Source organism: Amphiprion ocellaris, chromosome 17 (assembly GCF_022539595.1).
Source record: "Amphiprion ocellaris isolate individual 3 ecotype Okinawa chromosome 17, ASM2253959v1, whole genome shotgun sequence".
In the NCBI taxonomy this organism is placed as follows: Eukaryota; Metazoa; Chordata; class Actinopteri; family Pomacentridae; genus Amphiprion; species Amphiprion ocellaris.
Window position 1 is genome coordinate 21,812,059 of NC_072782.1, and position 27,067 is coordinate 21,839,125.

Sequence of the window (27,067 nt, forward strand, 5' to 3'; positions counted from 1 at the left end):
AGGTCGCCAGTCTGTCGCAGGGCTACATACAAAGACAAACAATCACTCTCACATTCACACCTACGGGCAATTTAGAGTAATCAATTAACCTCAGCATATTTTTGGACTGTGGGAGGAAGCCGGAGTACCCGGAGAAAACCCACGCATGCACAGGGAGAACATGCAAACTCCATGCAGAAAGATCCTGGGAAAGCCGGGACGCGAACCAGGGACCTTCTTGCTGCAAGGCGAAAGTGCTAACCACTACACCACTGTGCAGCCCCCTGGCTAGTCTCTCCTTCATGATATTTTTATTTGGAAACATTTTGTCAGTTTGTTTGTTTGGAGCAAAGACTGGTAGTAGTGCAGGTGACCTGATCATGACTCGATTACTGAGTGCCATAATTACCCAATAGGCCTGATATTATGTGTCAAAACATTAAAAAACAAGAAAAGCACTCAGAGAGCGCAGTACTCCGCCAAGGCTGCTCAGTCTTTGCATTCTTTCCGATGGATATATTTCACAATTATTGAGGTCGAACACCAAATTGGTGGAGTTAATCCTTTAACGATTCCCATTCTTTGCAAATCAAGGCAATATTTCTTTTTCGAAGGTTTTGTTACCTATTTTTTATGTTTCTTTGTTGCAGTTTTTTGTAACATATTAGCAGTTCTCTACTTGATTGTGAACCATTAATCCTGTTCTTTTTGTCATGTTGATTCTCTGTTTCCTCAGTAATGTGAAGGACATCCACTCAGTGCTGGAGGTGACGGTGTTTGATGAAGACAGAGACAGGAGTGCAGACTTTTTGGGAAAAGCTGTCATTCCTTTGTTAAATGTGAGCACAACAAAAGACAATCTACAGTCTTAAATGCATTTCTATGAAGCATTAGAAAGACTGAAACATGTGGATACACTTCAAACTGAGTAAATCCAAACTGTGACCTCTCTTCTCTTTGTTAGATCCGTAATGGCGAGCAGAAGGGCTACGTACTGAAGAACAAGGAGCTGACGGGCCCGACCAAAGGAGCCATCTACCTGGAGATCGACGTCATCTACAACACTGTGAGCATCACACTATGCTGTGACGTAAAGAAATGATTCAGTCTGTTTCTTCATGTTATCCAGACTGACTTCATGATGCTGAAATCAGGAGGCGTTTGGTCTCCCTCATGATGATCCATATGAATCTAAACAGCTTCAACTGCATGAAGCTTTAGCACAGTACAGCACATGTTTCTGTCTGTAGTCCCTCCTCTGTTCCAAGCTAAACACTCTAAAGCTGTAATGTGACCTCGATGTGTGTTTTTCTCTTCAGGTTAAAGCTGCTTTGAGGACTGTGGTCCCCGCAGAGCAGAAATACATGGAGGAAGAACCAAAAGTCTCCAAGCAGGTGTGTTTTATTACTCATGTGACAATCGTTAGTTTTGTCTGTCTGTCTGTCCATCTGTTTGTCTGTTCGCAACATTACTCAAAAACGGACTTATGGATTTCAATGACATTTCCAGGCGAGGTCAGACATGACACAAGGGCCAATTGATTAGATATTGGCTGTGATGAGCTTATAGTCTGGATCCACAGATTTGTTAAAGATTTCTGTATCATTGCAAGATAGCGGCATGGCGTCACTGTAACTATGACTACAAGTGAACACATGATTGCGATCCTACTACAAATCCACCGCTGCGGACTTATCAGGACTTATCTGTCAGAAACGATACAAGGAGCAGTTGATTAAATTGTTGGGGCGTTTCCAAGACGCATCACTTCCCGCCGCCCACTACATATTTAGGTCAAGCAACACCACATAACACACGAATGTGCTCAGTGCAAGGTCATTTTGTTTGTGGATACATCTATATTAAATGGCCACATTCTACAGTGCTGTGATTTCTGATCGTCAATAACTAATAAACGCTGCATTTCTAAAAAAAAATGACTCCATTTCTGATAATGCCATATAGGGGAATGAACAACCTTGGTGGAGTACTGCACTCTCTAAATGCTTTTCTTGTTATTTATGGTTTCATTACATGAACAATCAATCAGAGCCCCCACCTGACAGCCTGAGAATCATCTGTTTTTTTTTTTTTAATATACAGTATCTTTAGTATATTTAATGAAGCTTCTTTTAGTTATGGGCCCTTGAAATACATAAGGGCGAGTTGAAATTTTGCATTTTTTAATTTACTTACTTTTTGGCTTCATTAATATACACTACCAGTCAAAGGTTTAGACACACCTTCTCATTCAATGCTTTTTATTTATTTGTATTATTTTCTACATTGCAGATTAATACTGAAGATTAACACTGTGTTGATATAGTGACATTACAGTACAGATTGTTGAGGACTTGTCAATAGATACATCCACTCTTGGTTTGCTTCTGCACATGTTGACAGTTGAAAATGACAGAAATGTGTTTACTTTGTGTCCTTCAGTTGCTCCAGCAGAACTTTAACCGTGTGAAGCGGTGCATCATGGTCCTGATCAGCTATGGAACATACATCAACAGCTGCTTTGAATGGGAGTCTGCACAGCGAAGCATCATCTCTTTTGTGGTAAGAAAGACACTGATACACACTTGTATGTACACATGTTGTTGTGTTGTACTTGAGTGTTTTGCCTTTTTGCAGCTGTTTGTGGTGGTGGTGTGGAACTTTGAGCTCTACATGCTGCCTCTGGGCCTGCTGCTGCTGCTGGTCTGGAACTACTTCTTCTCCTCCAGCAGGGACATGACTGACATGGTGAGAAAACAAGAGCAGAACACAAAGAGACATAAAATGACCACAGAGAGACACAGATGACAACAAAGACACACAAAACAACCACAAATAGAAAGAGATGTTTAAAAAACTGAAATGATTGTTGCCTTCTCTGCTGCTGCAGTCCATGGAGGCCATGTTTGAATGGGAAGATGAAGACGAGGATAAGGAAGACAAGGTAGTGTTGTTATAAAACTGCTGCACATGTCAGAAATTTGAACTATACTCATGTTATGGTGTTTACATACACTACCGTTCAAAAGTTTGGGGTCACCCAGACAATTTCAGGTTTTCCATGAAAATTCACACTATTTCATGTGCTAACATAACTGCACAAGGGTTTTCTAATCATCAATTAGCCTTTCAACACCATTAGCTAACACAATGTAGCATTAGAACACAGGAGTGATGGTTGCTGGAAATGTTCCTCTGTATCTCTATGGAGATATTCCATTAAAAATCAGCTGTTTCCATCTAGAATAGTCATTTACCACATTAACAATGTCTAGACTGTATTTCTGATTCATTTAATGTTGTCTCCATTGAAAAAGAACTGCTCTTCTTTCAAAAATAAGAACATTTCTAAGTGACCCCAAACTTTTGAACAGTAGTGTAGACAGAAATCAGTGTCTGCGTACCCCCTATATAAGATAAGTAGTAGTATCAAACCAACAGACATTGACATCACTGTATTCACCGACCACCTCAAATTCCCAATAATGGTTGATCTCGTCAGGTAAGGTCCCGCTTCGGTCATTGATTTAACCCCTAAAAACTCATCCCTGTGTATCAGAGTTAAATATTTAATAGTTTTTAATGTGAAAATAATCCATCCAGTATCTTTACAAAGCTTAATCCTCTTTGGGGTCACGGGGGGGCTGGAGCCTGTTCCAGGGTGAAGGCAAGGGACACCTTGGACAATTCGAAAGTAGTCCATTCCTGCCTTAACTGCAAATTTGTAACGAGCCGCTACATTGCAGTCCAACATTATTTCCTTACTCAAGTTGCTTCTGCTACAGTTTCATCTCTCTGCCTATACTGGGGTTACTAAGCAACATTACATAGCTTTGGTTGGGCAAGTTAACCAATCAGTTGGACATGAAGGAGCTAAAACAGAAGATTTGCTACAGCAATGTACAGTATTAGAGAAATAATTTGTTTTTGAACATTAAAATATTGTATAGCCCAGAAATGCAATAATACACCTGCAGATGTTCAGAATATATGCATTTTAACACGTATCAGCAAGTATTTTGAATCAAATTCGACAAACTACACAGTTTTAGAAAGCACAATTTTTCACAACTCAACGAGTATGTACTATTTTTAGATACCAACTCCACAGCCATAATTAATTAGTTAATAAGAGTGTCACTAGTTGTTTGCCTTTTCTCTCGTTTATAGGGGCACATACTGGTTGAATTGCTGTGTTTTGCTATTTTACTGCAAAAGTCCAACAAACAAAATATTTCAAAACTTTTTTTAATTATAAAAAGAGGGGAGGTTAATGGGTTAAACCTACAAACACTTTTAAGACGACTTTTATATGTGGTGTCAAAGGGTTGCTATTTTGAAGAATCAAAAATATAAAACATGTTTTGACTTATTTCACACTTCTTTGTTTACCACATAATTACATATGTGTTCATTCATAGTTTTGATGCCTTCAGTGAGAATCTACCATGTAAATAGTCATGAAAATAAAGAAAAACCATTAAATGAGAAGGTGTGTCCAAACTTTTGACTGGCAGTATATTTGACAACAATCGGAAACCTGGACAGGATTCACACAGGCAACATTCTCCTGCTTTCTTTAAAAAGACTCCACGTTTATTGAAACTACGTAAAAGATTTATCCAGGTTCCTGAAATCTGGTTGCCTACATGAATAAAACATCACACAGGCATGACACTGATGAGTGTATAAAACACACTCGCTGACGTTTGTCCTTGTTTCTGTCAGGACTCAGAGCACAAGGGCTTCATGAATAAACTGTACGCCATCCAGGACGTGTTCATCAGTGTGCAGAGTGCTCTGGACGATGTGGCATCCTACGGAGAGAGGATGAAGAAGTAGGTATCAGGAACATGTGTATCGTTTTTCCTTTGTGGTGTTTCCAGCGAGTTATCCTAAAGTAGTAAATGAGGCTACATGAACATTAAATGAGCTGTCTGACCCTCACACTAATAACAAGTTCTGCTCAGATTTCTAGTTAAAAGGGCTAAAGCTTTCTTGATGTCATTTTATGAATCAATGAATTAATGTTTTTATTTCGGGCATGTGAGAAAAAAAAGCCACAAAGACAAATAAAATATTTAAAGCAACAACAAAACAATAAAACAAAGAAACAAAACAAAGCAAAAAGTAATAACTCAACATAGCCGAGAAGGAGTAGGACGAAGCATAAGCTTATTTCCTCCTACCCCTTCTCCATCTCCACCATCAGTCACTCAGTACCCCACTCCCATAGTTATTTATGTACATATTTACAAACAGCATGGAAAATAAATAATATCAATAAACAAATATGAAAAAATCTGTGATATACCCATCAAAGCCCCTCCTTCTCCCTGTACCTCTTGAAAACCATATTTTTGTTCTGCTTTTTAAACTGGTTTGTGCTTGATCATTGCTTGAGCTCCACCTCCAATCCATTCCATAACCTCACTCCACATGTTGAAAGACGAAAGGACTTTGGTGTTGTGCCAGATCTACCATGTTTTTAGTTTAAATTCCCCCTCCAATTACAACCCCCATCTCTGTTAAAAAAAATAGGTTTCTGGGAAGTTGGTTGTTTATTGTACATCATTTGTGCTGTTTGAAAATGAACCAGGTCAGTGAATTTTAGAAGAGTGAATTTGTGTGATCTCTGTGACCAGTTTTTTGAATTATTATTGCTCCTTTTTGTAGTATTGATAATGACTGTAGTGAACATTTATATGTATTGCCCCAAACCTCTGCACAGTAATTTAGATAGAATGTGTGAACAGTAGAGAATATGGAGTGAATTGTGGTCCAGAATGTGTTTTACTTTATTGAGTATAGAAATGCTTCTTGATATTTAGTTTTTATTCAGTTCATTTTTTGTGTTTTATTTGCTTTCTATTGCAGCACCGTTAACTGGACAGTGCCTTTTCTAAGCTGGCTGGCGATCACAGCCTTATGTTTTGCCACATTTCTGCTCTACCTCATACCTCTACGATACCTCGTGCTCGCATGGGGTGAGTTCACATGAATATAGATAGATAGATAGATAGATAGATAGATAGATAGATAGATAGATAGATAGATAGATAGATAGATAGATAGATAGATAGATAGATAGATAGATAGATAGATAGATAGATAGATAGATAGATAGATAGATAGATAGATAGATAGGTGTTACACTGTGTGTGTAGCTGATATAGGTTCTATTGTATATTGCAGTTTTTATCATCTGAAGAATTATTAGGCCAAAACTGACCTGCCAGACGGTCCAATCCGGCCCACAGGACAACTTTGCAAAGTGTAAAAACAATTACAGAGACAACGTCAACTCCAAATTATAAATTTATAAAACTGTAGATTTAAAATCATTTCTAGACCTTGACCAGTTGTTTTGATCATAAAGTAAAGTACTATGTTGTTCAGTTCAGATATCTGCTTGTTTTGTGTCTTTTAGACACCCTGTGATCTGTAAGTTATAATGTGTAAATGATAAACTGAGGCATAATATTGTTGAAATCAAACTTATTTTTCTTTAGACATTTCAGGCTGATTATAATGTTTTGTAAAAAAGATAATTCATTAAATATAAACACTTTCAGAATGTACATTTTTGCACTAAAACACAAGGAAACATTTGGAGTTGGTTGTGATTATTAATGGGTTATTATGCTGTGATTTTACTGGTGGGACCCGCTTGAAATCAATCTGGGCTGCATGTGACACCTGAAATAGAAAGAGTTTGACACCCCTGCTGTAAGAAATAGACATATTATCTGTTATTATTACTCCACCAAGGAACGAGGCAGAGTTATGTGACAATCAGTGTATGTTTGTCCATGTGTTTGTCTGTCCATCTGTCTGTCTGTTAGGAACATTACTCAAAAACGGACTAGTGGGTTGAGATGACATTTTCAGGGGAGGACAGAAATGACACAAGGACCAAGTGATTAGATTTTGGCAGTGATGCAGCTGATGTAGATTGGATCCACGGATTTGTTATAGATTTGTGTATCATTGCGAGATAGCAGCACAGTGTCACTGTAACTATGACAACAAGTCAACACTACGTCAGTTGCCTGCTGACGATCACATGATTGCAAAAATCAACCGGTGCGGACTTATCGGGACTTAACCATCGGTAATCATACAACGACTGAGCAGCCTTGGCAGAGCAGTGCGCAGTCTGAGTGCTTTTCTAGCTAATTATTGGAATATAGCAGTTTTGTAATCCTTGTGACTTGTACTATTGGACTGGATGGTTCAGTGTAATAGTGTGCAGCATATCATGATGGGGGAGGGAGTCACACTCTGATCTCTTCTTTTCTGTAGGTGTGAATAAGTTTACCAAGAAGCTCCGAAATCCGTATGCGATCGACAACAACGAGCTTCTTGACTTCCTCTCCAGGGTGCCCTCTGACGTTCAAGTGGTGAGTAACTGAGTGATGCAGACAGGAATGCATGATTAGGAGCTCTGTAAGCTACACTGTATGCAGAAGCATGTGGAGTTGGTAAATCTTAATGTTGATAGCACAACATCACACTAAATCTTGTCTCCTGAGAGTTGCTGCTTACCATTGTTGCATGCAAAGTTCATGCACATTTTAATTGCAACACTTAAAACACATTTAACCCTCGTGTCATCCTGCGGGCCAAAATTGACCTGTTTTAAAGTTTGAAAATGTGGAAAAAAAAAAAATTTTTCAGTGAAACGTCTGATGTCCACATTTTCAACATTTTTGGGAAATCTTTGAACATTTTTTGGTAGAAAAAAAAGAAATATTAAAAATGTTTCTTAAGAACATTCACCAAAAAATCAACCAAAATCCAGCGAATTTCGCTGGAATTTGGTTGATTTTTTGGTGAATGTTCTTAAAGAAGATATTACAAGTTTTACTGATATATATGTAATCACTTTAGATATTTTTAGGATTTTTCTGGAAGATTTTTACTTATTTCAAATATTTCAAATGATAATTTGTATAAAAGGTATCTTGTTTAAAAAATAAATCAGAAAGTTTGGGGTCTTGCAGACAATTTCATGTTTTCCATGAAACTCACACTTTTATTCATGTGCTAACACAATTGCACAAGGGTTTTCTAATCATCAATTAGTCTTTCAACACCATTAGCTAACATAATGTAGCATTAGAACACAGGAGTGATGGTTGCTGGAAATGTTCCTCTGTACCTCTATGTAGATATTCCATTAAAAATCAGCCATTTCCAGCTAGAATAGTCATTTACCACATGAACAATGTCTACTTTGTATTTCTGATTAATTTAATGTTATATTCATTGAAAAAAAACTGCTTTTCTTTCAAAAATAAGGACATTTGTAAGTGACCCCAAACTTTTGAACAGTCATGTATATGTACATGTCTTATGTTTCTATTGTAGTCTGGCTAACTGTGATTGTGTTTGTTGGTGGACAGATGCAGTATCGTGAGCTGAGGGTTGATCCTGGACAAAGCCCCAGCAAACGCCGAAGGACCAACCTGAGCTAGCTGTAAACATTTTACCTGTAAACAAAGTAAACTACGTTATTTATACATTTCTTGTATATTCTCATTATTATGAGAACTGTTGAGTTGTTTTTGTTTTGTTACTGTGGGAAGATTTATTTTCTAAATCTTATAAAGGACAAAATGAAGCTCTTTGAGTTTTTTTTTTTTTAAATCCTTCTTATTTCTCCACACAAACTTATAATATTATTGATAATGAATGTCACAAACTGTCTGTACGTGTGTGTTATAAAGAGTCTGCATGTGATGAAGGTGTGCTGCATGGAATCGGTGCATTTCCTATTTTTTATTTCTTTTTTGTGCCGTGTTGAAGTGGATGTGTTGTCAGTGTGTGAAGCTATTTTAAAGTTAGAGCTGCATGTTATTGCTGCTGCTGTTATTACATGTAATCACAGTATAAACATACACTCGGTAAATAACGCCTCATATTTTATAAACAACACTATCATGCTGCATATTCGATTTATGAACTATTCCTTTATGTTCTTAGTAGCATCAGCTGGACTTCAGCTGGAATAACGTGTTGCTATGGTGATTTAGACCAAAGAAAAGGGGGTTCTCGCACCCAGTTTTACATGTAAAGTTTTAATTTATCCTGAAGAGAAAAGAGCAAACTTGGCACTGGGCCCCAAATCCACAAATATGTGAAATAATTTTATCAATCATAAATCATCTTCCTTCTCTTTCAGCATGACTCTGTGTCAGAATGTACTTTTATGACTGAAATTGTCTAGGTTTATATATTGTTTTTTTGTTTAAATTTGTATTTATATAAAAAGTAACTAATGCCCATAAAATTTTGATTATGGTTGTGTTATTTTGTCACATGCTTAGGACTGCAACTATCAATTATTAGACCTGTGATGTTGAGAATCACATTTTTGAGGGTCTAAAGCTGCTTGAAAACTCATGAAACTTTGCTTCAGAAGTGCTGAAAAGGTTTTTTTTTTTTTTTTTTTTTTTTTTTAAATCTTTTTTTAGGGACGTCCCAATCCGATGTCAGAGATTGGGATTAGAAAGGACCGAGGCAATTTTTAACCAATTGGTAAAGGCACAAACCTAATCCTACACTAACATTAATCCTGATCCTTTATGTCTGCTGTCACACAGGTTTTGTAAAGGAAGAGCACAATTTATGGCAGGAGGCAAGGGATGTGAATTTAGAATTATTTTCTCAGTCATCAGCAGCATTTACAATCAATAATGGACTGACACAAACTGATCACAGTGGATACTGCTGATCTAGACAGTGTTAACATGATTCAAGCTGCAAATGTAGCTCCATTGCAAAAGTCACTGGGGTATAAGAACACTGTCCTCGTTGATCCCACTTTGTCTGAAACACATGATCTCTGGCTGGAGGCCATTGTTGTCAAGCACATACACTACCAGTCAAACGTTTGGACACACCTCATTCAATGGTTTTTCTTCATTTTCATGACTATTTACATTGTAGGTTCTCGCTGAAGGCATCAAAACTATGAATGAACACATGGAATTATGTAGTAAACAAAAAAGTGTGAAGTAGATTTCCAGTGGAAATCTGTGCTTTGGTCTGATGAGTCCAAATTTGAGATCTTTGGTTCCACCCGCCGTGTCTTTGTACGATGCAGAAAATGTGAACGGATGGTCTCTATATGCATGTTTCCCACCCTGAAGCACGGAGGAGGAGGTGTGATGGTGTGGGGGACTTTGTTGGTGACGTTGGGGATTTATTCAAAACTGAAGACACACTGAAGCAGCATGGCTACCACAGCATCCTGCAGCAACATGCCATCCCATCCGGTTTGTGTTTAGTTGCTCTGTCATTTATTTTTCAATAGGACAATGTCCCCAAACACATCTAGAGGCTGTGTAAGGGCTTTTGAACAGTAGTGTAGACAGAAATCAGTGTCTGCGTACCCCCTATATAAGATAAGTAGTAGTATCAAACCAACAGACATTGACATCACTGTATTCACCGACCACCTCAAATTCCCAATAATGGTTGATCTCGTCAGGTAAGGTCCCGCTTCGGTCATTGATTTAACCCCTAAAAACTCATCCCTGTGTATCAGAGTTAAATATTTAATAGTTTTTAATGTGAAAATAATCCATCCAGTATCTTTACAAAGCTTAATCCTCTTTGGGGTCACGGGGGGGCTGGAGCCTGTTCCAGGGTGAAGGCAAGGGACACCTTGGACAATTCGAAAGTAGTCCATTCCTGCCTTAACTGCAAATTTGTAACGAGCCGCTACATTGCAGTCCAACATTATTTCCTTACTCAAGTTGCTTCTGCTACAGTTTCATCTCTCTGCCTATACTGGGGTTACTAAGCAACATTACATAGCTTTGGTTGGGCAAGTTAACCAATCAGTTGGACATGAAGGAGCTAAAACAGAAGATTTGCTACAGCAATGTACAGTATTAGAGAAATAATTTGTTTTTGAACATTAAAATATTGTATAGCCCAGAAATGCAATAATACACCTGCAGATGTTCAGAATATATGCATTTTAACACGTATCAGCAAGTATTTTGAATCAAATTCGACAAACTACACAGTTTTAGAAAGCACAATTTTTCACAACTCAACGAGTATGTACTATTTTTAGATACCAACTCCACAGCCATAATTAATTAGTTAATAAGAGTGTCACTAGTTGTTTGCCTTTTCTCTCGTTTATAGGGGCACATACTGGTTGAATTGCTGTGTTTTGCTATTTTACTGCAAAAGTCCAACAAACAAAATATTTCAAAACTTTTTTTAATTATAAAAAGAGGGGAGGTTAATGGGTTAAACCTACAAACACTTTTAAGACGACTTTTATATGTGGTGTCAAAGGGTTGCTATTTTGAAGAATCAAAAATATAAAACATGTTTTGACTTATTTCACACTTCTTTGTTTACCACATAATTACATATGTGTTCATTCATAGTTTTGATGCCTTCAGTGAGAATCTACCATGTAAATAGTCATGAAAATAAAGAAAAACCATTAAATGAGAAGGTGTGTCCAAACTTTTGACTGGCAGTATATTTGACAACAATCGGAAACCTGGACAGGATTCACACAGGCAACATCCTCCTGCTTTCTTTAAAAAGACTCCACGTTTATTGAAACTACGTAAAAGATTTATCCAGGTTCCTGAAATCTGGTTGCCTACATGAATAAAACATCACACAGGCATGACACTGATGAGTGTATAAAACACACTCGCTGACGTTTGTCCTTGTTTCTGTCAGGACTCAGAGCACAAGGGCTTCATGAATAAACTGTACGCCATCCAGGACGTGTTCATCAGTGTGCAGAGTGCTCTGGACGATGTGGCATCCTACGGAGAGAGGATGAAGAAGTAGGTATCAGGAACATGTGTATCGTTTTTCCTTTGTGGTGTTTCCAGCGAGTTATCCTAAAGTAGTAAATGAGGCTACATGAACATTAAATGAGCTGTCTGAACCTCACACTAATAACAAGTTCTGCTCAGATTTCTAGTTAAAAGGGCTAAAGCTTTCTTGATGTCATTTTATGAATCAATGAATTAATGTTTTTATTTCGGGCATGTGAGAAAAAAAAAGCCACAAAGACAAATAAAATATTTAAAGCAACAACAAAACAATAAAACAAAGAAACAAAACAAAGCAAAAAGTAATAACTCAACATAGCCGAGAAGGAGTAGGACGAAGCATAAGCTTATTTCCTCCTACCCCTTCTCCATCTCCACCATCAGTCACTCAGTACCCCACTCCCATAGTTATTTATGTACATATTTACAAACAGCATGGAAAATAAATAATATCAATAAACAAATATGAAATAATCTGTGATATACCCATCAAAGCCCCTCCTTCTCCCTGTACCTCTTGAAAACCATATTTTTGTTCTGCTTTTTAAACTGGTTTGTGCTTGATCATTGCTTGAGCTCCACCTCCAATCCGTTCCATAACCTCACTCCACATGTTGAAAGACGAAAGGACTTTGGTGTTGTGCCAGATCTACCATGTTTTTAGTTTAAATTCCCCCTCCAATTACAACCCCCATCTCTGTTAAAAAAATAGGTTTCTGGGAAGTTGGTTGTTTATTGTACATTATTTGTGCTGTTTGAAAATGAACCAGGTCAGTGAATTTTAATATTTTGAATTTTAAGAAGAGTGAATTTGTGTGATCTCTATGACCAGTTTTTTGAATTATTATTGCTCCTTTTTGTAGTATTGATAATGACTGTAGTGAACATTTATATGTATTGCCCCAAACCTCTGCACAGTAATTTAGATAGAATGTGTGAACAGTAGAGAATGTGGAGTGAATTGTGGTCCAGAATGTGTTTTACTTTATTGAGAATAGAAATGCTTCTTGATATTTAGTTTTTATTCATTTTTTGTGTTTTATTTGCTTTCTATTGCAGCACCGTTAACTGGACAGTGCCTTTTCTAAGCTGGCTGGCGATCACAGCCTTATGTTTTGCCACATTTCTGCTCTACCTCATACCTCTACGATACCTCGTGCTCGCATGGGGTGAGTTTCACATGACTATAGATAGATAGATAGATAGATAGATAGATAGATGTTACACTGTGTGTTTAACTGATATAGGTTCTATTGTATATTGCAGTTTTATCATCTGAAGAATTATTAGGCCAAAACTGACCTGCCAGACGGTCCAATCCGGCCCACAGGACAACTTTGCAAAGTGTAAAAAAAATTACAGAGACGTCAACTCCAAATTATAAATTTGTAAAACTGTAGATTTAAAATCATTTCTAGACCTTGACCAGTTGTTTTGATCATAAAGTAAAGTACTATGTTGTTCAGTTCAGATATCTGCTTGTTTTGTGTCTTTGTAGACACACTCTGATCTGTAAGTTATAATGTGTAAATGATATACTGAGGCATAATATTGTTGAAATCAAACTTATTTTTCTTTAGACATTTCAGGCTGATTATAATGTTTTGAAAAAAAGATAATTCATTAAATATAAACACTTTCAGAATGTACATTTTTGCACTAAAACACAAGGAAACATTTGGAGTTGGTTGTGATTATTAATGGGTTATTATGCTGTGATTTTACTGGTGGGACCCGCTTGAAATCAATCTGGGCTGTATGTGACATCTGAAATAGAAAGAGTTTGACACCCCTGCTGTAAGAAATAGACATATTATCTGTTATTATTACGCCACCAAGGAACGAGGCAGAGTTATGTGACAATCAGTGTATGTTTGTCCATGTGTTTGTCTGTCCATCTGTCTGTCTGTTAGGAACATTACTCAAAAACGGACTAGCGGATTTAGATGACATTTTCAGGGGAGGACAGAAATGACACAAGGACCAAGTGATTAGATTTTGGCAGTGATGCAGCTGATGTAGATTGGATCCACGGATTTGTTATAGATTTGTGTATCATTGCGAGATAGCAGCACAGTGTCACTGTAACTATGACAACAAGTCAACACTACGTCAGTTGCCTGCTGACGATCACATGATTGCAAAAATCAACCGGTGCGGACTTATCGGGACTTAACCATCGGTAATCATACAACGACTGAGCAGCCTTGGCAGAGCAGTGCGCAGTCTGAGTGCTTTTCTAGCTAATTATTGGAATATAGCAGTTTTGTAATCCTTGTGACTTGTACTATTGGACTGGATGGTTCAGTGTAATAGTGTGCAGCATATCATGATGGGGGAGGGAGTCACACTCTGATCTCTTCTTTTCTGTAGGTGTGAATAAGTTTACCAAGAAGCTCCGAAATCCGTATGCGATCGACAACAACGAGCTTCTTGACTTCCTCTCCAGGGTGCCCTCTGACGTTCAAGTGGTAAGTAACTGAGTGATGCAGACAGGAATGCATGATTAGGAGCTCTGTAAGGTACACTGTATGCAGAAGCATGTGGAGTCGGTAAATCTTAATGTTGATAGCACAACATTACACTAAATCTTGTCTCCTGAGAGTTGCTGCTTACCATTGTTGCATGCAAAGTTCATGCACCTTTTAATTGCAACACTTAAAACACATTTAACCCTCGTGTCGTCCTGCGGGTCAAAATTGACCTGTTTTAAAGTTTGAAAATGTGGAAAAAAAAATATTTTTTCAGTGAAACTTCTGATGTCCACATTTTCAACATTTTTGGGAAATCTTTGAACATTTTTTGGTTGAAAAAAAGAAATATTAAAAATGTTTCTTAAGAACATTCACCAAAAAAATCAACCAAAATCCAGCGAAATTCGCTGGATTTTGGTGGATTTTTTGGTGAATGTTCTTAAAGAAGATATTAGAAGTTTTACTGATATATATGTAATCACTTTAGATATTTTTAGGATTTTTCTGGAAGATTTTTACTCATTTCAAATATTTCAAATGATAATTTGTATAAAAGGTATCTTGTTTAAAAAATAAATCAGAAAATAAAAAAATAAAAAAATAAAAACATTTTTAAAAAATGCTTTTCTTTCAAAAATAAGGACATTTGTAAGTGACCCCAAACTTTTGAACAGTCATGTATATGTACATGTCTTATGTTTTCTATTGTAGTCTGGCTAACTGTGATTGTGTTTGTTGGTGGACAGATGCAGTATCGTGAGCTGAGGGTTGATCCTGGACAAAGCCCCAGCAAACGCCGAAGGACCAACCTGAGCTAGCTGTAAACATTTTACCTGTAAACAAAGTAAACTACGTTATTTATACATTTCTTGTATATTCTCATTATTATGAGAACTGTTGAGTTGTTTTTGTTTTGTTACTGTGGGAAGATTTATTTTCTAAATCTTGTAAAGGACAAAATGAAGCTCTTTGAGTTTTTTTTTTTTAAATCCTTTTTATTTCTCCACACAAACTTATAATATTATTGATAATGAATGTCACGAACTGTCTGTACGTGTGTGTTATAAAGAGTCTGCATTTGATGAAGGTGTGCTGCATGGAATCGGTGCATTTCCTATTTTTTATTTCTTTTTTGTGCCGTGTTGAAGTGGATGTGTTGTCAGTGTGTGAAGCTATTTTAAAGTTAGAGCTGCATGTTATTGCTGCTGCTGTTATTCCATGTAATCACAGTATAAACATACACTCGGTAAGTAACGCCTCATATTTTATAAACTCAACACTATCACGCTGCATATTCGATTTATGAACTATTCCTTTACGTTCTTAGTAGCATCAGCTGGACTTCAGCTGGAATAAAGTGTTGCTATGGTGATTTAGACCAAAGAAAAGGGGGTTCTCGCACCCAGTTTTACATGTAAAGTTTTAATTTATCCTGAAGAGAAAAGAGCAAACTTGGCACTGGGCCCCAAATCCACAAATATGTGAAATAATTTTATCAATCATAAATCATCTTCCTTCTCTTTCAGCATGACTCTGTGTCAGAATGTACTTTTATGACTGAAATTGTCTAGGTTTATATATTGTTTTTTAGTTTAAATTTGTATTTATATAAAAAGTAACTAATGCCCATAAAATTTTGATTATGGTTGTGTTATTTTGTCACATGCTTAGGACTGCAACTATCAATTATTAGGCCTGTGATGTTGAGAATCACATTTTTGAGGGTCTAAAGCTGCTTGAAAACTCATGAAACTTTGCTTCAGAAGTGCTGAAAAGTTTTTTTTTTTTTTTTTTTTTTTAAATCTTTTTTTAGGGACGTCCCAATCCGATGTCAGAGATTGGGATTAGAAAGGACCAAGGCAATTTTTAACCAATCGGTAAAGGCACAAACCTAATCCTACACTAACATTAATCCTGATCCTTTATGTCTGCTGTCACACAGGTTTTGTAAAGGAAGAGCACAATTTATGGCAGGAGGCAAGGGATGTGAATTTAGAATTATTTTCTCAGTCATCAGCAGCATTTACAATCAATAATGGACTGACACAAACTGATCACAGTGGATACTGCTGATCTAGACAGTGTTAACATGATTCAAGCTGCAAATGTAGCTCCATTGCAAAAGTCACTGGGGTATAAGAACACTGTCCTCGTTGATCCCACTTTGTCTGAAACACATGATCTCTGGCTGGAGGCCATTGTTGTCAAGCACATACACTACCAGTCAAACGTTTGGACACACCTCATTCAATGGTTTTTCTTCATTTTCATGACTATTTACATTGTAGGTTCTCGCTGAAGGCATCAAAACTATGAATGAACACATGGAATTATGTAGTAAACAAAAAAGTGTGAAGTAGATTTCCAGTGGAAATCTGTGCTTTGGTCTGATGAGTCCAAATTTGAGATCTTTGGTTCCACCCGCCGTGTCTTTGTACGATGCAGAAAATGTGAACGGATGGTCTCTATATGCATGTTTCCCACCCTGAAGCACGGAGGAGGAGGTGTGATGGTGTGGGGGACTTTGTTGGTGACGTTGGGGATTTATTCAAAACTGAAGACACACTGAAGCAGCATGGCTACCACAGCATCCTGCAGCAACATGCCATCCCATCCGGTTTGTGTTTAGTTGCTCTGTCATTTATTTTTCAATAGGACAATGTCCCCAAACACATCTAGAGGCTGTGTAAGGGCTATTTGACCATGGAGAGTGATGGAGTGCTGCATCAGATGACCTGGTCTCCACATTCACCTGACCTAAACCCAATCCAGATGGTTTGGAATGAGATGGACCACAGAGTGAAGGCAAAAGGACCAACAAGTTCTCAGCATCTCTGGAGACTGTTGGAAAACCCACTTCAGGTGACTACCTCATGAAGCTCATGGAGAGAATGACAAGAGTGTGTAAAGCTGTAATCAAAAGAAAGGGTGGCTCTTTTAAAGAATCTAAAATATAAAATATGTTTTGACTTATTTCACACTTTTTTGTTTACTACATAATTCCATATGTGTTCATTCATAGCTTTGATGCCTTCAGTGAGAATCTGCCATGTAAATAGTCATGAAAATAAAGAAAAACCATTAAATGAGAAGGTGTGTCCAAACCTTTGACTGGTAGTGTATGTTGGACTGAGTTTTATTAACATTAAGGTACTTGAAGTGTGTGTTAACAAGGAGAATGGAATCAGATCGGGAAATGGTTTTGGCAGATACTAAATTTTAAATGACTCTGGCTCAGGAGCAAAAAACTTGATCAGGACATGTGTAGTTCTTTTATGGCATGACTGGGGCAAATGGCTCAATAGTCCCCACTACAAAACCTCATAGTTGCAGCCTTCCCATTTGGTTTTATGCACAAAAAAAGCCTATTGATGCCATGCCCCAGAGTCCCACAATAGTTACTCCAGTTTGAATTTACTGTGGCATTTTGGTACGCCTTTTGCCATTTAGAGCCCTTCTACAAGATCCCCTTAGAGAATGAATCACAGCAGCTTCACATCTGGTTGGTGTCATTTCAAGACCTTTGAGATGCAAAGTTATCACACTTATGACTTGTTATTGATGCCGAAGCTGCAAGTTTCACTCTTGTACCATGAAAACAGAAGATATTCAGTGCGACTTATGTTACAGACATCAAGTGATTTAAGTTCATTTTACGTACATATGGGTGTATTACACGATGTACAGCAATATAATCCACTGCCGAGCAGTCCAAGCAGGGAATAACGGCTTCATTGTTTCTGTGTGTTTAAAATCACAACATATTCAAACAGGCCAAGGTTGAATATATATATATGCACTTTATTTTGATTATCACCGCTTCTGGATAGTATGCACTGATGAACACACCTTAATCCAACCTTTTTGGTGTGAAATTGTCAGAATTACACTACTGTTCAAAAGTTTGGGGTCACCCAGACAATTTCATGTGTTCCGTGAAAACTCACACTTTTATCCATGTGCTAACATAACTGCACAAGGGTTTTCTAATCATCAATTAGCCTTTCAAAACCATTAGCTAACACAATGTAGCATTAGAGTCATTCCTGGGCAGTTTTTGCTCAGGTGCTGTAGGGACATCATGAATGGCAGGAGACAAGGATTCTCAGCAGAGCACTGCTTTGTTTATTGATGACTGATATTATTTACTGCTCTTGTCAGTGGTTTTAGTGTTGTAGCTGATTGGTATAAAGCCATAAAATAAGTTTTAAGAAGGAAATGCAGAAATAATGACCACTAACTGTCATGTGGAGAGGAGCTGTGACAATTCACTGATTTTAAGCATTTAGCTCTAATCCATCGACGGATGTGTGTTTACTGACAAATGTGCCTCTCTGTGGTGTGCTTAGGAAGCTCGAGGGATTACTGGGAGTATGGATGTAAGAGTGGAGCCATACTTTCTTTTACCTCCACCAACAAAAACAACTAAGAGTGTAAGGAAGATTTAAGATGCCTCAATAAAAATAAATAAAATAAACACAGTTGTTTGTCAACCATGTAAAAAAAATCCTAGAACAAGAAGCAGCACACAAAACGTTGTCCATTTACGAGGAAAATAAAGGAGACAAATGCTCAGGACTTGTTTTTGATCAGGAAAGTTGTCATTTCTCTTTGAAGTCAGCTGATGTCAGCCATGTTTTTTGTGTTGTCCGAAGCAGCAACAGTTGATCAGTCATGGCTTCAATAACGATTATTTTCATTATCAAGACATCTGAAATACTTTTTTTCAACAATACATTTTCAAAGAACCTTTGTTTGTGCTCCCAATAATTCAGCTGGTTGTTTGTGTTTTACTTTACTGAATTCATGTACATTACCTTGGAAAAGTTTGGGGTCATATAGAAATGTCCTTATTTTTTCAGAACAAAATGGACTTGAGAGAGTGAAAGCTGTGGAGATGAGAGAGTGCTGGAAAATTCTCAAGTAAAAGTACTGTTTCTTTATTTATATTTCACTCAAGTAAATTTAAACACTGGAGTCAAAACTCAAGTATCAAATATCTTTGGGCTAAAAAAAAATTAGGAAAAAAATGCAAAGGTTTTCATTAATGTTTTTAAACTATGAAAACCTCTAATGAAGTTGTGTTCAACCAACAAGCTACACTCAGTTAGAGGAATTGGCTTTAAAGTGATGATTGCAACATATTTAATGCCTAGTAGCAAAACATTTTGTGTAATGTATCAAAATATGGTTAAAAACTGTAAAATAATGTGCTTCTTTCGGAGCCAGACACAAATATCTCATTGAGATTTACATCCAGCATTGGTACCAGTGCACAGAACAAAGAAAAATTAATACATTTCATTAGGCCGTTTCTGAGTAACATTGCGAACAGACAAACAGACGGACTAATGTACACTGAGCGTCATATAACTCCATCGTGTTCCTTGGCGGAGTGAAAAGAACATATAAATGTATACACATATAAAAATGTGTGTTTTATTTAGTTTCTTTGTTTTATTTTTATTTTGGCTTTTTAAATCTTCCGTAAAAGGTCCCAAAAGGTTTTTCCAGGAAATTGAGTTTATTTATTCAGAGTTAATGTACATCAAGTGTCTGTTTCTTTCTTTGAATCAGTTTGTAATGATCATGGAAGGCTTCATTGATCCTGCATGTCTGTATAAGCTGCTGTTTGTGAGTGTTGTTGCATGACTGAACATAAACTTTATGCAAGTGCATTTCTGGATACTGAATGTGAAGCTCATCTAATGAAAGCTGTGTTATCGATCTGATACGCTGTTTACTGTCTCACCACCAAATCATCACTTCCTACGCTTTGCACATGTTCTGTTTCTGTTTCGCTGTGCTGCTGTTCACTTACTATTACAGCTGTGCTGAAGTCAAACACAGACTGTCTGTAATGACTGAGCAGTATTTGTTGGAGTAAATATATTTCTACACAGATCCATGTGGCTTTATGTGCTGATTTTAAAGTTTCAAGACGGAGGTTAGCCTGGAACATTAGAGGAGATATTTGCAGAGGTGGTACTCAAGCATGGAAGATTACTGAACAGGCCTCTAATCCAAATTAGATTTGAGCCGATGCCCACACTGAGCCACTCCACCAAGTTTGATGGCATTCAGTGTTCTAGTGTTTTATCTAAGCCTGATAACAGACAGTCAGTTATACTGAAGACATACTACTGACTGTAAAATAATGTGTATCTCTGACTTTTGAAACATCTGAAGCTAGATAAAGTCAAAGCCTAAGCTTGATAAATGAAGTTAAACTGTTAAACTCAAAATGTGATTTTTTAGGTTTATCTTGATATGTTCATTTTTTTTTCAATATTCTCTTTATTTTCTGTGCAGTTTAGGAGTTTGTTTTTATCAAATTGTTCAGTTTTGTCTGTGTTTACCACACCGAAAATCTCTGGTAAAAAGCTGCAACCAACAGTTAAACAGGCAGTCGTGTTCTCTGACAAAAAAAGCAGTATGATTTTTAAAAATTATTTTAAATGTGGAAAATGTCTAGTTTTTTAAAGTTCTTTTAAAAATCCTTTATTCCCAGAAGCTCAAATGAACACATCCATATTTATAAAGGTTTTTATCATGTTATGTACACTCTATTCAAAAGTTTGGGGTCACTTAGAAATTTCCTTATCTTTAAAAGATTTTTTTTTTGAATGAAGATAACATTAAATGAATAAGAAATACAGCCTAGACATTGTTAATGTGATAAATGACTATTTCAGCTGGAAACGGCTGATTTTTAGCCCTTTGATACAAAAGTATGTCAAAAATGACCCGGTGAGGTCGGTTTCTTGCAATATCTTTGTAATGCAAAGTTGTTATCATTTCATATTCCAGCTATTCTTCAAAAAACAGGTTTCTGATATCATTCCATTTAAATTTTTAAGATATCTTTTATACTTTAAAAGAAATTGTAATATTTGTATTACTAGCTCCAGCTCTTTATCACTGATAACATCATACAAGAGATGATGCATAAACTTGGAGGGACGGAAAGCAACAACAGTTGGACAAAAGCATGGAAACATGTCAACAAAATGGATGTTGACATTCTTCTGTTGCTGTTCTGTGTACTATTCTTTGTCAGTTATAAAAATATTCAAACTCTGTTATAAAGTGAAAAATAAACATATTTCAAACGAAATATTTCATGTGTGGATAAAAATACAAACAATATTACAAGTGATTATTCTTAACCAAAATGACAAAAATAACACTAAAACACATTTATTCTTATACAGGTCATTTTTGACCCACTTATGAAGGAGTGTAGAGTCCAATCACTGGAGCGTCTAAGGGTTAACCCTTTGACGCCTACTATCGCAAATTCTCAACATATGCATAAGTGCATATGCAATACTTACCTCGGAACCTTTTGCAAGCACTGGTTTCTCGTAGGACTGGTCGGAGTGGGACCTAATTATTTTATATTTTTATTTATTTATATATATATATATATATATATATATATATATATATATATATATATATATATATATATATATATATATATATATATATATATATATAAACAGATATACAATGTGCCGAAACTTTTGCAGACATCATTATTGTGTTTTCTGTTATTTTGAAAGTTTAAATGATGGAAACAAAATCTAACTTTTTTTTGACATATTATAAGAATGTCTCATCTGTAATTTGATGCCTTTTAGAGATTTTTCCACCTTTCCTTGGCTTCTTTATGCACATTAATACAAATTTTTACCTGGGGTGCCCAAACTTTCGATCCCCACTGTATGCTTGTGGAAATAATGAAACTGACATGTAGTGCCCTGGTTCAATCCAGCCATTCTAAATAGATAACATATTTATAAAAATGTAATGAAGTTCGATGATATTATTTTTATTTAATATATTCATTTACACAGTGGGTGACTCAGTTCCTTCTAAATTCCCACATTTAGCGTGTAAGAACATTGTCTCTTTAATTTATTCATTGACTAACATGTTATTGTGGAGACGCCTCCTGATCTGCATGAATGTTGTGTTTTTGTCCAGCAGAGGGCTTCAAACCTCATTTTTAACTGAATCAAGGGCCGGAAACTGTACTTAGTTCATTACTTCAGTACAGGTATTATAGTTGTGAAATACTTTATTATACATAAGAAAATTGGAAGCCCATTTAAGAAAAAAATAATTTTGGCAATTCACTGAAACACCTGTGTGTAATTTTACTCCCCGCATTGAGGTTGAGCCTCTTTAAAGTGACATCAGATGAATCTAAAGGGCTGTGAGATCATTCAAGGGACCAAATAAGAAAAAAAATAAGAAAAAAAAAAAAAACCACGAAATTCTGCTGCACACGTTTACATTAAATCCTTAAAAGTTTTCCTGTAAAAATTTGGATAAGTTTTGGAACAGCAAAAAAAAAAAATGTCTTTAAAGTTCTTGTAGATTTTTTGTTGTTGTTCTTGTTGAATCAGCTAAGCATTGAGCGGGTCAAGCAGATGAGATTTTATATGCAATGACCCAGCAGCAACGCTTGTGGCTCAGACATTGTTCCATCTAGCTGTCATGTTAAAGTGTAAATAGGACAGAGAGTCAGGCAGAAATACGACAGCTCAAATCTGTTGTTATCTCATGCATGATGCTTTACTATTATACTATTTACTACAGTATCTTTTCATTAGGGTGATGTTGTGTTTAAAATATCTGGTTCTGTGAGTTGTCCCTTACGCTGTCCAGTAAAGTGTTTCTTTCAGTGGAGGTCAATTCAGTGTGATCTAGCTCAGCCTTCTAGTTGTAGCTGCTACAGTTGCTAGAAGGTGTCCCACTTCAGGTTTACTCTCTTTTCTGTAACCAGGTAAGATCACAGTGAGATCTGAAATGGCCACACAATCACACCTTCACATTAAATTGGTTTTGTTGACTTAATGAAAAGGGTTGAATGAAATAAGAGGAACACCACTGGAGGAGGTCATTTCTGGAGGATCTTTTGATTCCACAGTTTGTCAATCCTCTGAACCCCAAAAGCCACGTTGTCTTTATAAAAAAAAAATCGTCAAGATGACTTTCTGTCAGCCAGAAATTGTAGCAACAGAAAGAACTATCATATTATCAACTGTGTGATGGTCCTTGAATATATCATCTGTGACATGCAGTTCTGACAGGAAAATTGACTTTACACTTTTATGTGTAATTTTTATTTCAAATCAATGTATTTTTCATGTTTCATTTAAAAAAAAACTAATCTGAGACTCGTGTAGGCTCATGAATATACTGCACACTTCAAAATGGTATAAAAATAGATTTAAGGTGATACTGAATAACCCCTTCCCACGCCAATCTCCACCCTCCCACGCAACTCATGTTAGCAAAAAACACAAAAAAATATATATTTTCATTGATTGAACAGTTAATAAATTCAATCTGAAAAGTACTTTTCACACAGTAAACCTGCCAAGAACCAGTTTTCACATGCCTGCTAAAATTATGTTAGATTAGCTGTTCTCTGAGACTTTTTAGGCAGAATTTTTACTGCCATTGAGCACTTTAGGAAATTCCAAATCTCAATATTCTTGATTTGAAAATATCTTGAATGCATGTTGATTTGCCAACCTTGCAGACTTGTGTTTTAAACCCAACAGCAGCAGCCTCCTGTCTTGTCCTCCCCATCCAGTACCATTATTTCTAGTAATTACACCAATACGAAATAACTGTTGATACCAAATATTGAGCAGAAATGAATCTCCATGATCAATTCAGCAGTGACCAACAGACACAAATTTCACACAGAGTTTCACACAGAGTTTCACTGCAGGCAGTGTTTCCACAGAGCAGAGTAGAGACAACAAGGGAGACTAGGGGGGAAATAAAATCATTCAAATGAATGCTGCATGGCTCAGAAATGGTATATAGAGGAACCAGCTGTTGGTGGATACATTCAGTATGATGAAACATCTTTCTGGAGTTTATGTACAGTGTCAAGTCAAAAAGTTTGCAGAGGCTGTACAAATGTATTTAAAATATAAAGGCTGTAAGTAAAAGTTAAATAGCTATAGTTTCTGGTGATAAGTTATAATTTCTGTCATTATAACTGTATTATGTTGCACAGAGGACATTTCTGAATTCTCTCTACTAGTCATAGTTGTATCATTTCCGTAGAGGTGTGAAAAATGAGACAGGAGCAAAAAACATCCAGAAACTTGGAATTAAATAAGTTTGTGTTTTTTTGTTTTTTTTTAAATAATGGATTGTGTGTCATTGACAGTGTGACAAACATCAACAGAGTCTAAGGACAGAAGATTGTAACGCCCCTGGAGTCAGATCTGTGACTTCTGAAACTTGGCTACATAAAAAAAATATATTTTAAACTGTGACAACCAGAATAAAAAGTTTGTGTTCTGTATTTATTAGAGCAGAAGGAACAAACAGACATCTTTATCTTTATTGTTCTGCTGCATGAGTTAACATAATGACAGAATCCAAAAACAACAACATCGACAGCAAAACAATCACAAAACTCATGCAAGAAATGGTAATTCAAGTTGGAGGTCTGCAGAAGATAAAGGAATGTAGCCACGGTGCTAATCATGTTAGGCCCATGTAGTAACACGTAATAGTGGCCAACAGCATAATAATTTTAGCCATTTTAAATGTAATAAAGTCAGTAATGTAATAAAGTTTTTGATCTAATAAAGTAATAATATTTTGGTTATTATGTTAGAGGCCTAGCATTAAAAACATTAGAAAATGTAATAATTGCAGCCAATAATAATACATAAACAGGACTGCATTTCTTCTCTTACATATAAGAGAAGTATTTGCAGAGAGCCTAGAATTAGATGGAAGATGACTCTTCCATTAGTATTATGAAGCTCTACAAGGCTGCTGTTCCAACAGTGTCTAAGTTTACACATAAAACAGTTATTAGTTGAGGACAGCCAATGGGTGAAGCCTGGATTCTTCTCAGTAATGTACAAAGTTAAGGACATTTACAGGAAGAAGTAATGTCAATTTTATGCTGATGTTTTCTACTTAGTTCACTATGTACATAATATTTTACCATCATAGTGCCAGTCCAGTTATTTAAAGACAGTTTTAAGTGAGGACTGAATCGTTTTTCGAAATCAAAATGTTTACTGAGGAAAAATGCAGTAAATTCATTTGACAATGCAACATCTAACAGAGACACTGCCATGGAATTATGAATTTACATATCTAAGCAAATAAACAATATTCTAAATAAAGATTTTGTACAACAAATAATTCTCAAATCGGCTCTTACAACCATAATTAAGGAGAGCTACATGAGACGTATCCTTGATGAATGAATATGACGACTATGCCGTCCACTTTATCTATTTTTAACTGCAGAAAAACTGAAAAAAAACTTTCATTTCCAAGAAATGCAGTCTTATTTATCTATTATTACATTATCGGCTGCAGTTATTACATTTTCAAAGGATTTTTGAAAAGCTTTTTATGCTAGGGCATTCACGTAATAATGTAATAACCAATCAATAACGTAAAACTGATAAATTGATTACATTATTGGCAGGTATTACATTATTGGTTGCTACAAGCCCATCAGAAGCTCCAGAGATGAAGGAGACACTCTAAGGCCTGATCAATGAACCCTCACTGACTTACTGACACTGCACTTGTGTAAGCTTTAGTATTTAAATGTGTGAGTCCATGAGGGCTGAAAACAGTATAAAAACACAGTATTGTGACAGTACATGTGTCATTCCAGAAATTGATATTTTAAGTCCCACCCATCAAATGTCAAATAATCCATGTACAAAATACTAAAACATGCAGTTGTTGTGTAAATATACTTGTCCTGAGATCAAATCTAAAAAAAAATAGGAGAAAAGAATGTTTGAAAATATTTTTAAAATACCAAATAAGTCTGGAGTTCCCCAAAACTGCCATTTTTTCTCTTGTCCCACCCCCTGATGACCAAATTGAATCTGAAATAAAACAGTTAAAATGAAATTCAAATCTTCTTTTTTTGGTATTATTTTTTTTCATTAATGCCTCTTGTAATTGTGTGAACATTTTTTTAATCAACATAATATCTTAAATAACAATTATTATGCTTAGAACGTGTGTCCCCACAACATGCTACCATAACATTTTTAGCTGGTAGAAAAAGAAGAAAAGTGGATCACATGATACACTGGAATTCAGATAGTTAGATGCTCAGTTGATCTCTTCATTACATTACAGCACTGAGCACCAAGCTCAATTACACAAAATGACACAAATGACAGTTTTCATTGTTACAAGGTGACCTGTGTCAGTATTTCACTGTACATGATGAGAGAGGTCACATCCCACACACATCTATGGAAAAACATCCACAGATACAACAATCACTGCAGAAAATACTGCAAGACTTTAAGAAAAAAGTTCAAAAGAGTAAACCTGACATGATGTTCTGATGAAACAAATAGCTGATGCACCGTGATAAATCACTCTAGAGATGCTCATATGGATCCTGCTGCTGTCTGGTGCTGCATGTATTTAATAAACTCAGAGGAAAAATGACTATAAACAGTTGGAAACGACACAGATGTCTGCACATTCTCTTTCAGCAGTATTTGGTTAATTAGTCAGTTAAATGTCATACTCTTTTTAATGCATTTAGATACAGAAAAGACTCATTATGGCTGGAAAACTATCAAGTTCCTTCAGTTCAAGAAAGCTGACAATAACAGAATCACAAAGGAAGCTTTAACGTCTATCTGTTAGGGAGGGAACAGTGAGAAAACCTGCTGGATGAGCTGGTTGGACAGAACCCTGTTAACTCTCCAACCAGCTCCACTCAGAGCTCCTCACTGCTCTGAA

The 27,067-nt window shown here is 36.3% G+C and overlaps 2 protein-coding genes across 8 annotated transcripts in view; both read left to right on the top strand.

The window, feature by feature from the left end:
* Positions 1-9,274, top strand: part of mctp1b (multiple C2 domains, transmembrane 1b) — a 56,534-nt gene extending 47,260 nt beyond the window's left edge. For 6 of the 7 annotated variants that reach the window (XM_055019396.1, XM_035940827.2, XM_023293914.3 and 3 more), the window contains 10 exons: positions 716-818; positions 944-1,045; positions 1,299-1,373; positions 2,422-2,541; positions 2,617-2,727; positions 2,870-2,923; positions 4,708-4,817; positions 5,857-5,966; positions 7,285-7,382; positions 8,388-9,274. In XM_055019396.1, the coding sequence (XP_054875371.1) occupies positions 716-818; positions 944-1,045; positions 1,299-1,373; positions 2,422-2,541; positions 2,617-2,727; positions 2,870-2,923; positions 4,708-4,817; positions 5,857-5,966; positions 7,285-7,382; positions 8,388-8,459 (955 nt within the window). In that variant the 3' untranslated portion in view covers positions 8,460-9,274. The remainder of the gene's footprint in view (positions 1-715; positions 819-943; positions 1,046-1,298; positions 1,374-2,421; positions 2,542-2,616; positions 2,728-2,869; positions 2,924-4,707; positions 4,818-5,856; positions 5,967-7,284; positions 7,383-8,387) is intronic. The other variant, XM_055019395.1, reaches the window with a different exon arrangement.
* A 2,379-nt stretch (positions 9,275-11,653) lies between these two features.
* Positions 11,654-20,182, top strand: LOC129350971 (multiple C2 and transmembrane domain-containing protein 1-like). Its single transcript, XM_055019399.1, has 4 exons — positions 11,654-11,813; positions 12,864-12,973; positions 14,178-14,275; positions 15,025-20,182. The coding sequence occupies exons 1-4, from the start codon at positions 11,725-11,727 to the stop codon at positions 15,094-15,096; spliced, it is 369 nt and encodes a 122-aa protein (XP_054875374.1). The 5' UTR covers positions 11,654-11,724; the 3' UTR covers positions 15,097-20,182.
* The last annotated feature ends 6,885 nt before the right edge of the window (positions 20,183-27,067 follow it).

Excerpts from the sequence above, each read along its gene's own strand:
- LOC129350971 (XM_055019399.1), top strand. The coding sequence starts at position 11,725 with ATGAATAAACTGTACGCCATCCAGGACGTGTTCATCAGTGTGCAGAGT. Across the intron at positions 11,814-12,863 it reads TACGGAGAGAGGATGAAGAA|CACCGTTAACTGGACAGTGC; the intron begins GTAGGTATCAGG and ends TTTCTATTGCAG. Across the intron at positions 14,276-15,024 it reads TGCCCTCTGACGTTCAAGTG|ATGCAGTATCGTGAGCTGAG; the intron begins GTAAGTAACTGA and ends GTTGGTGGACAG.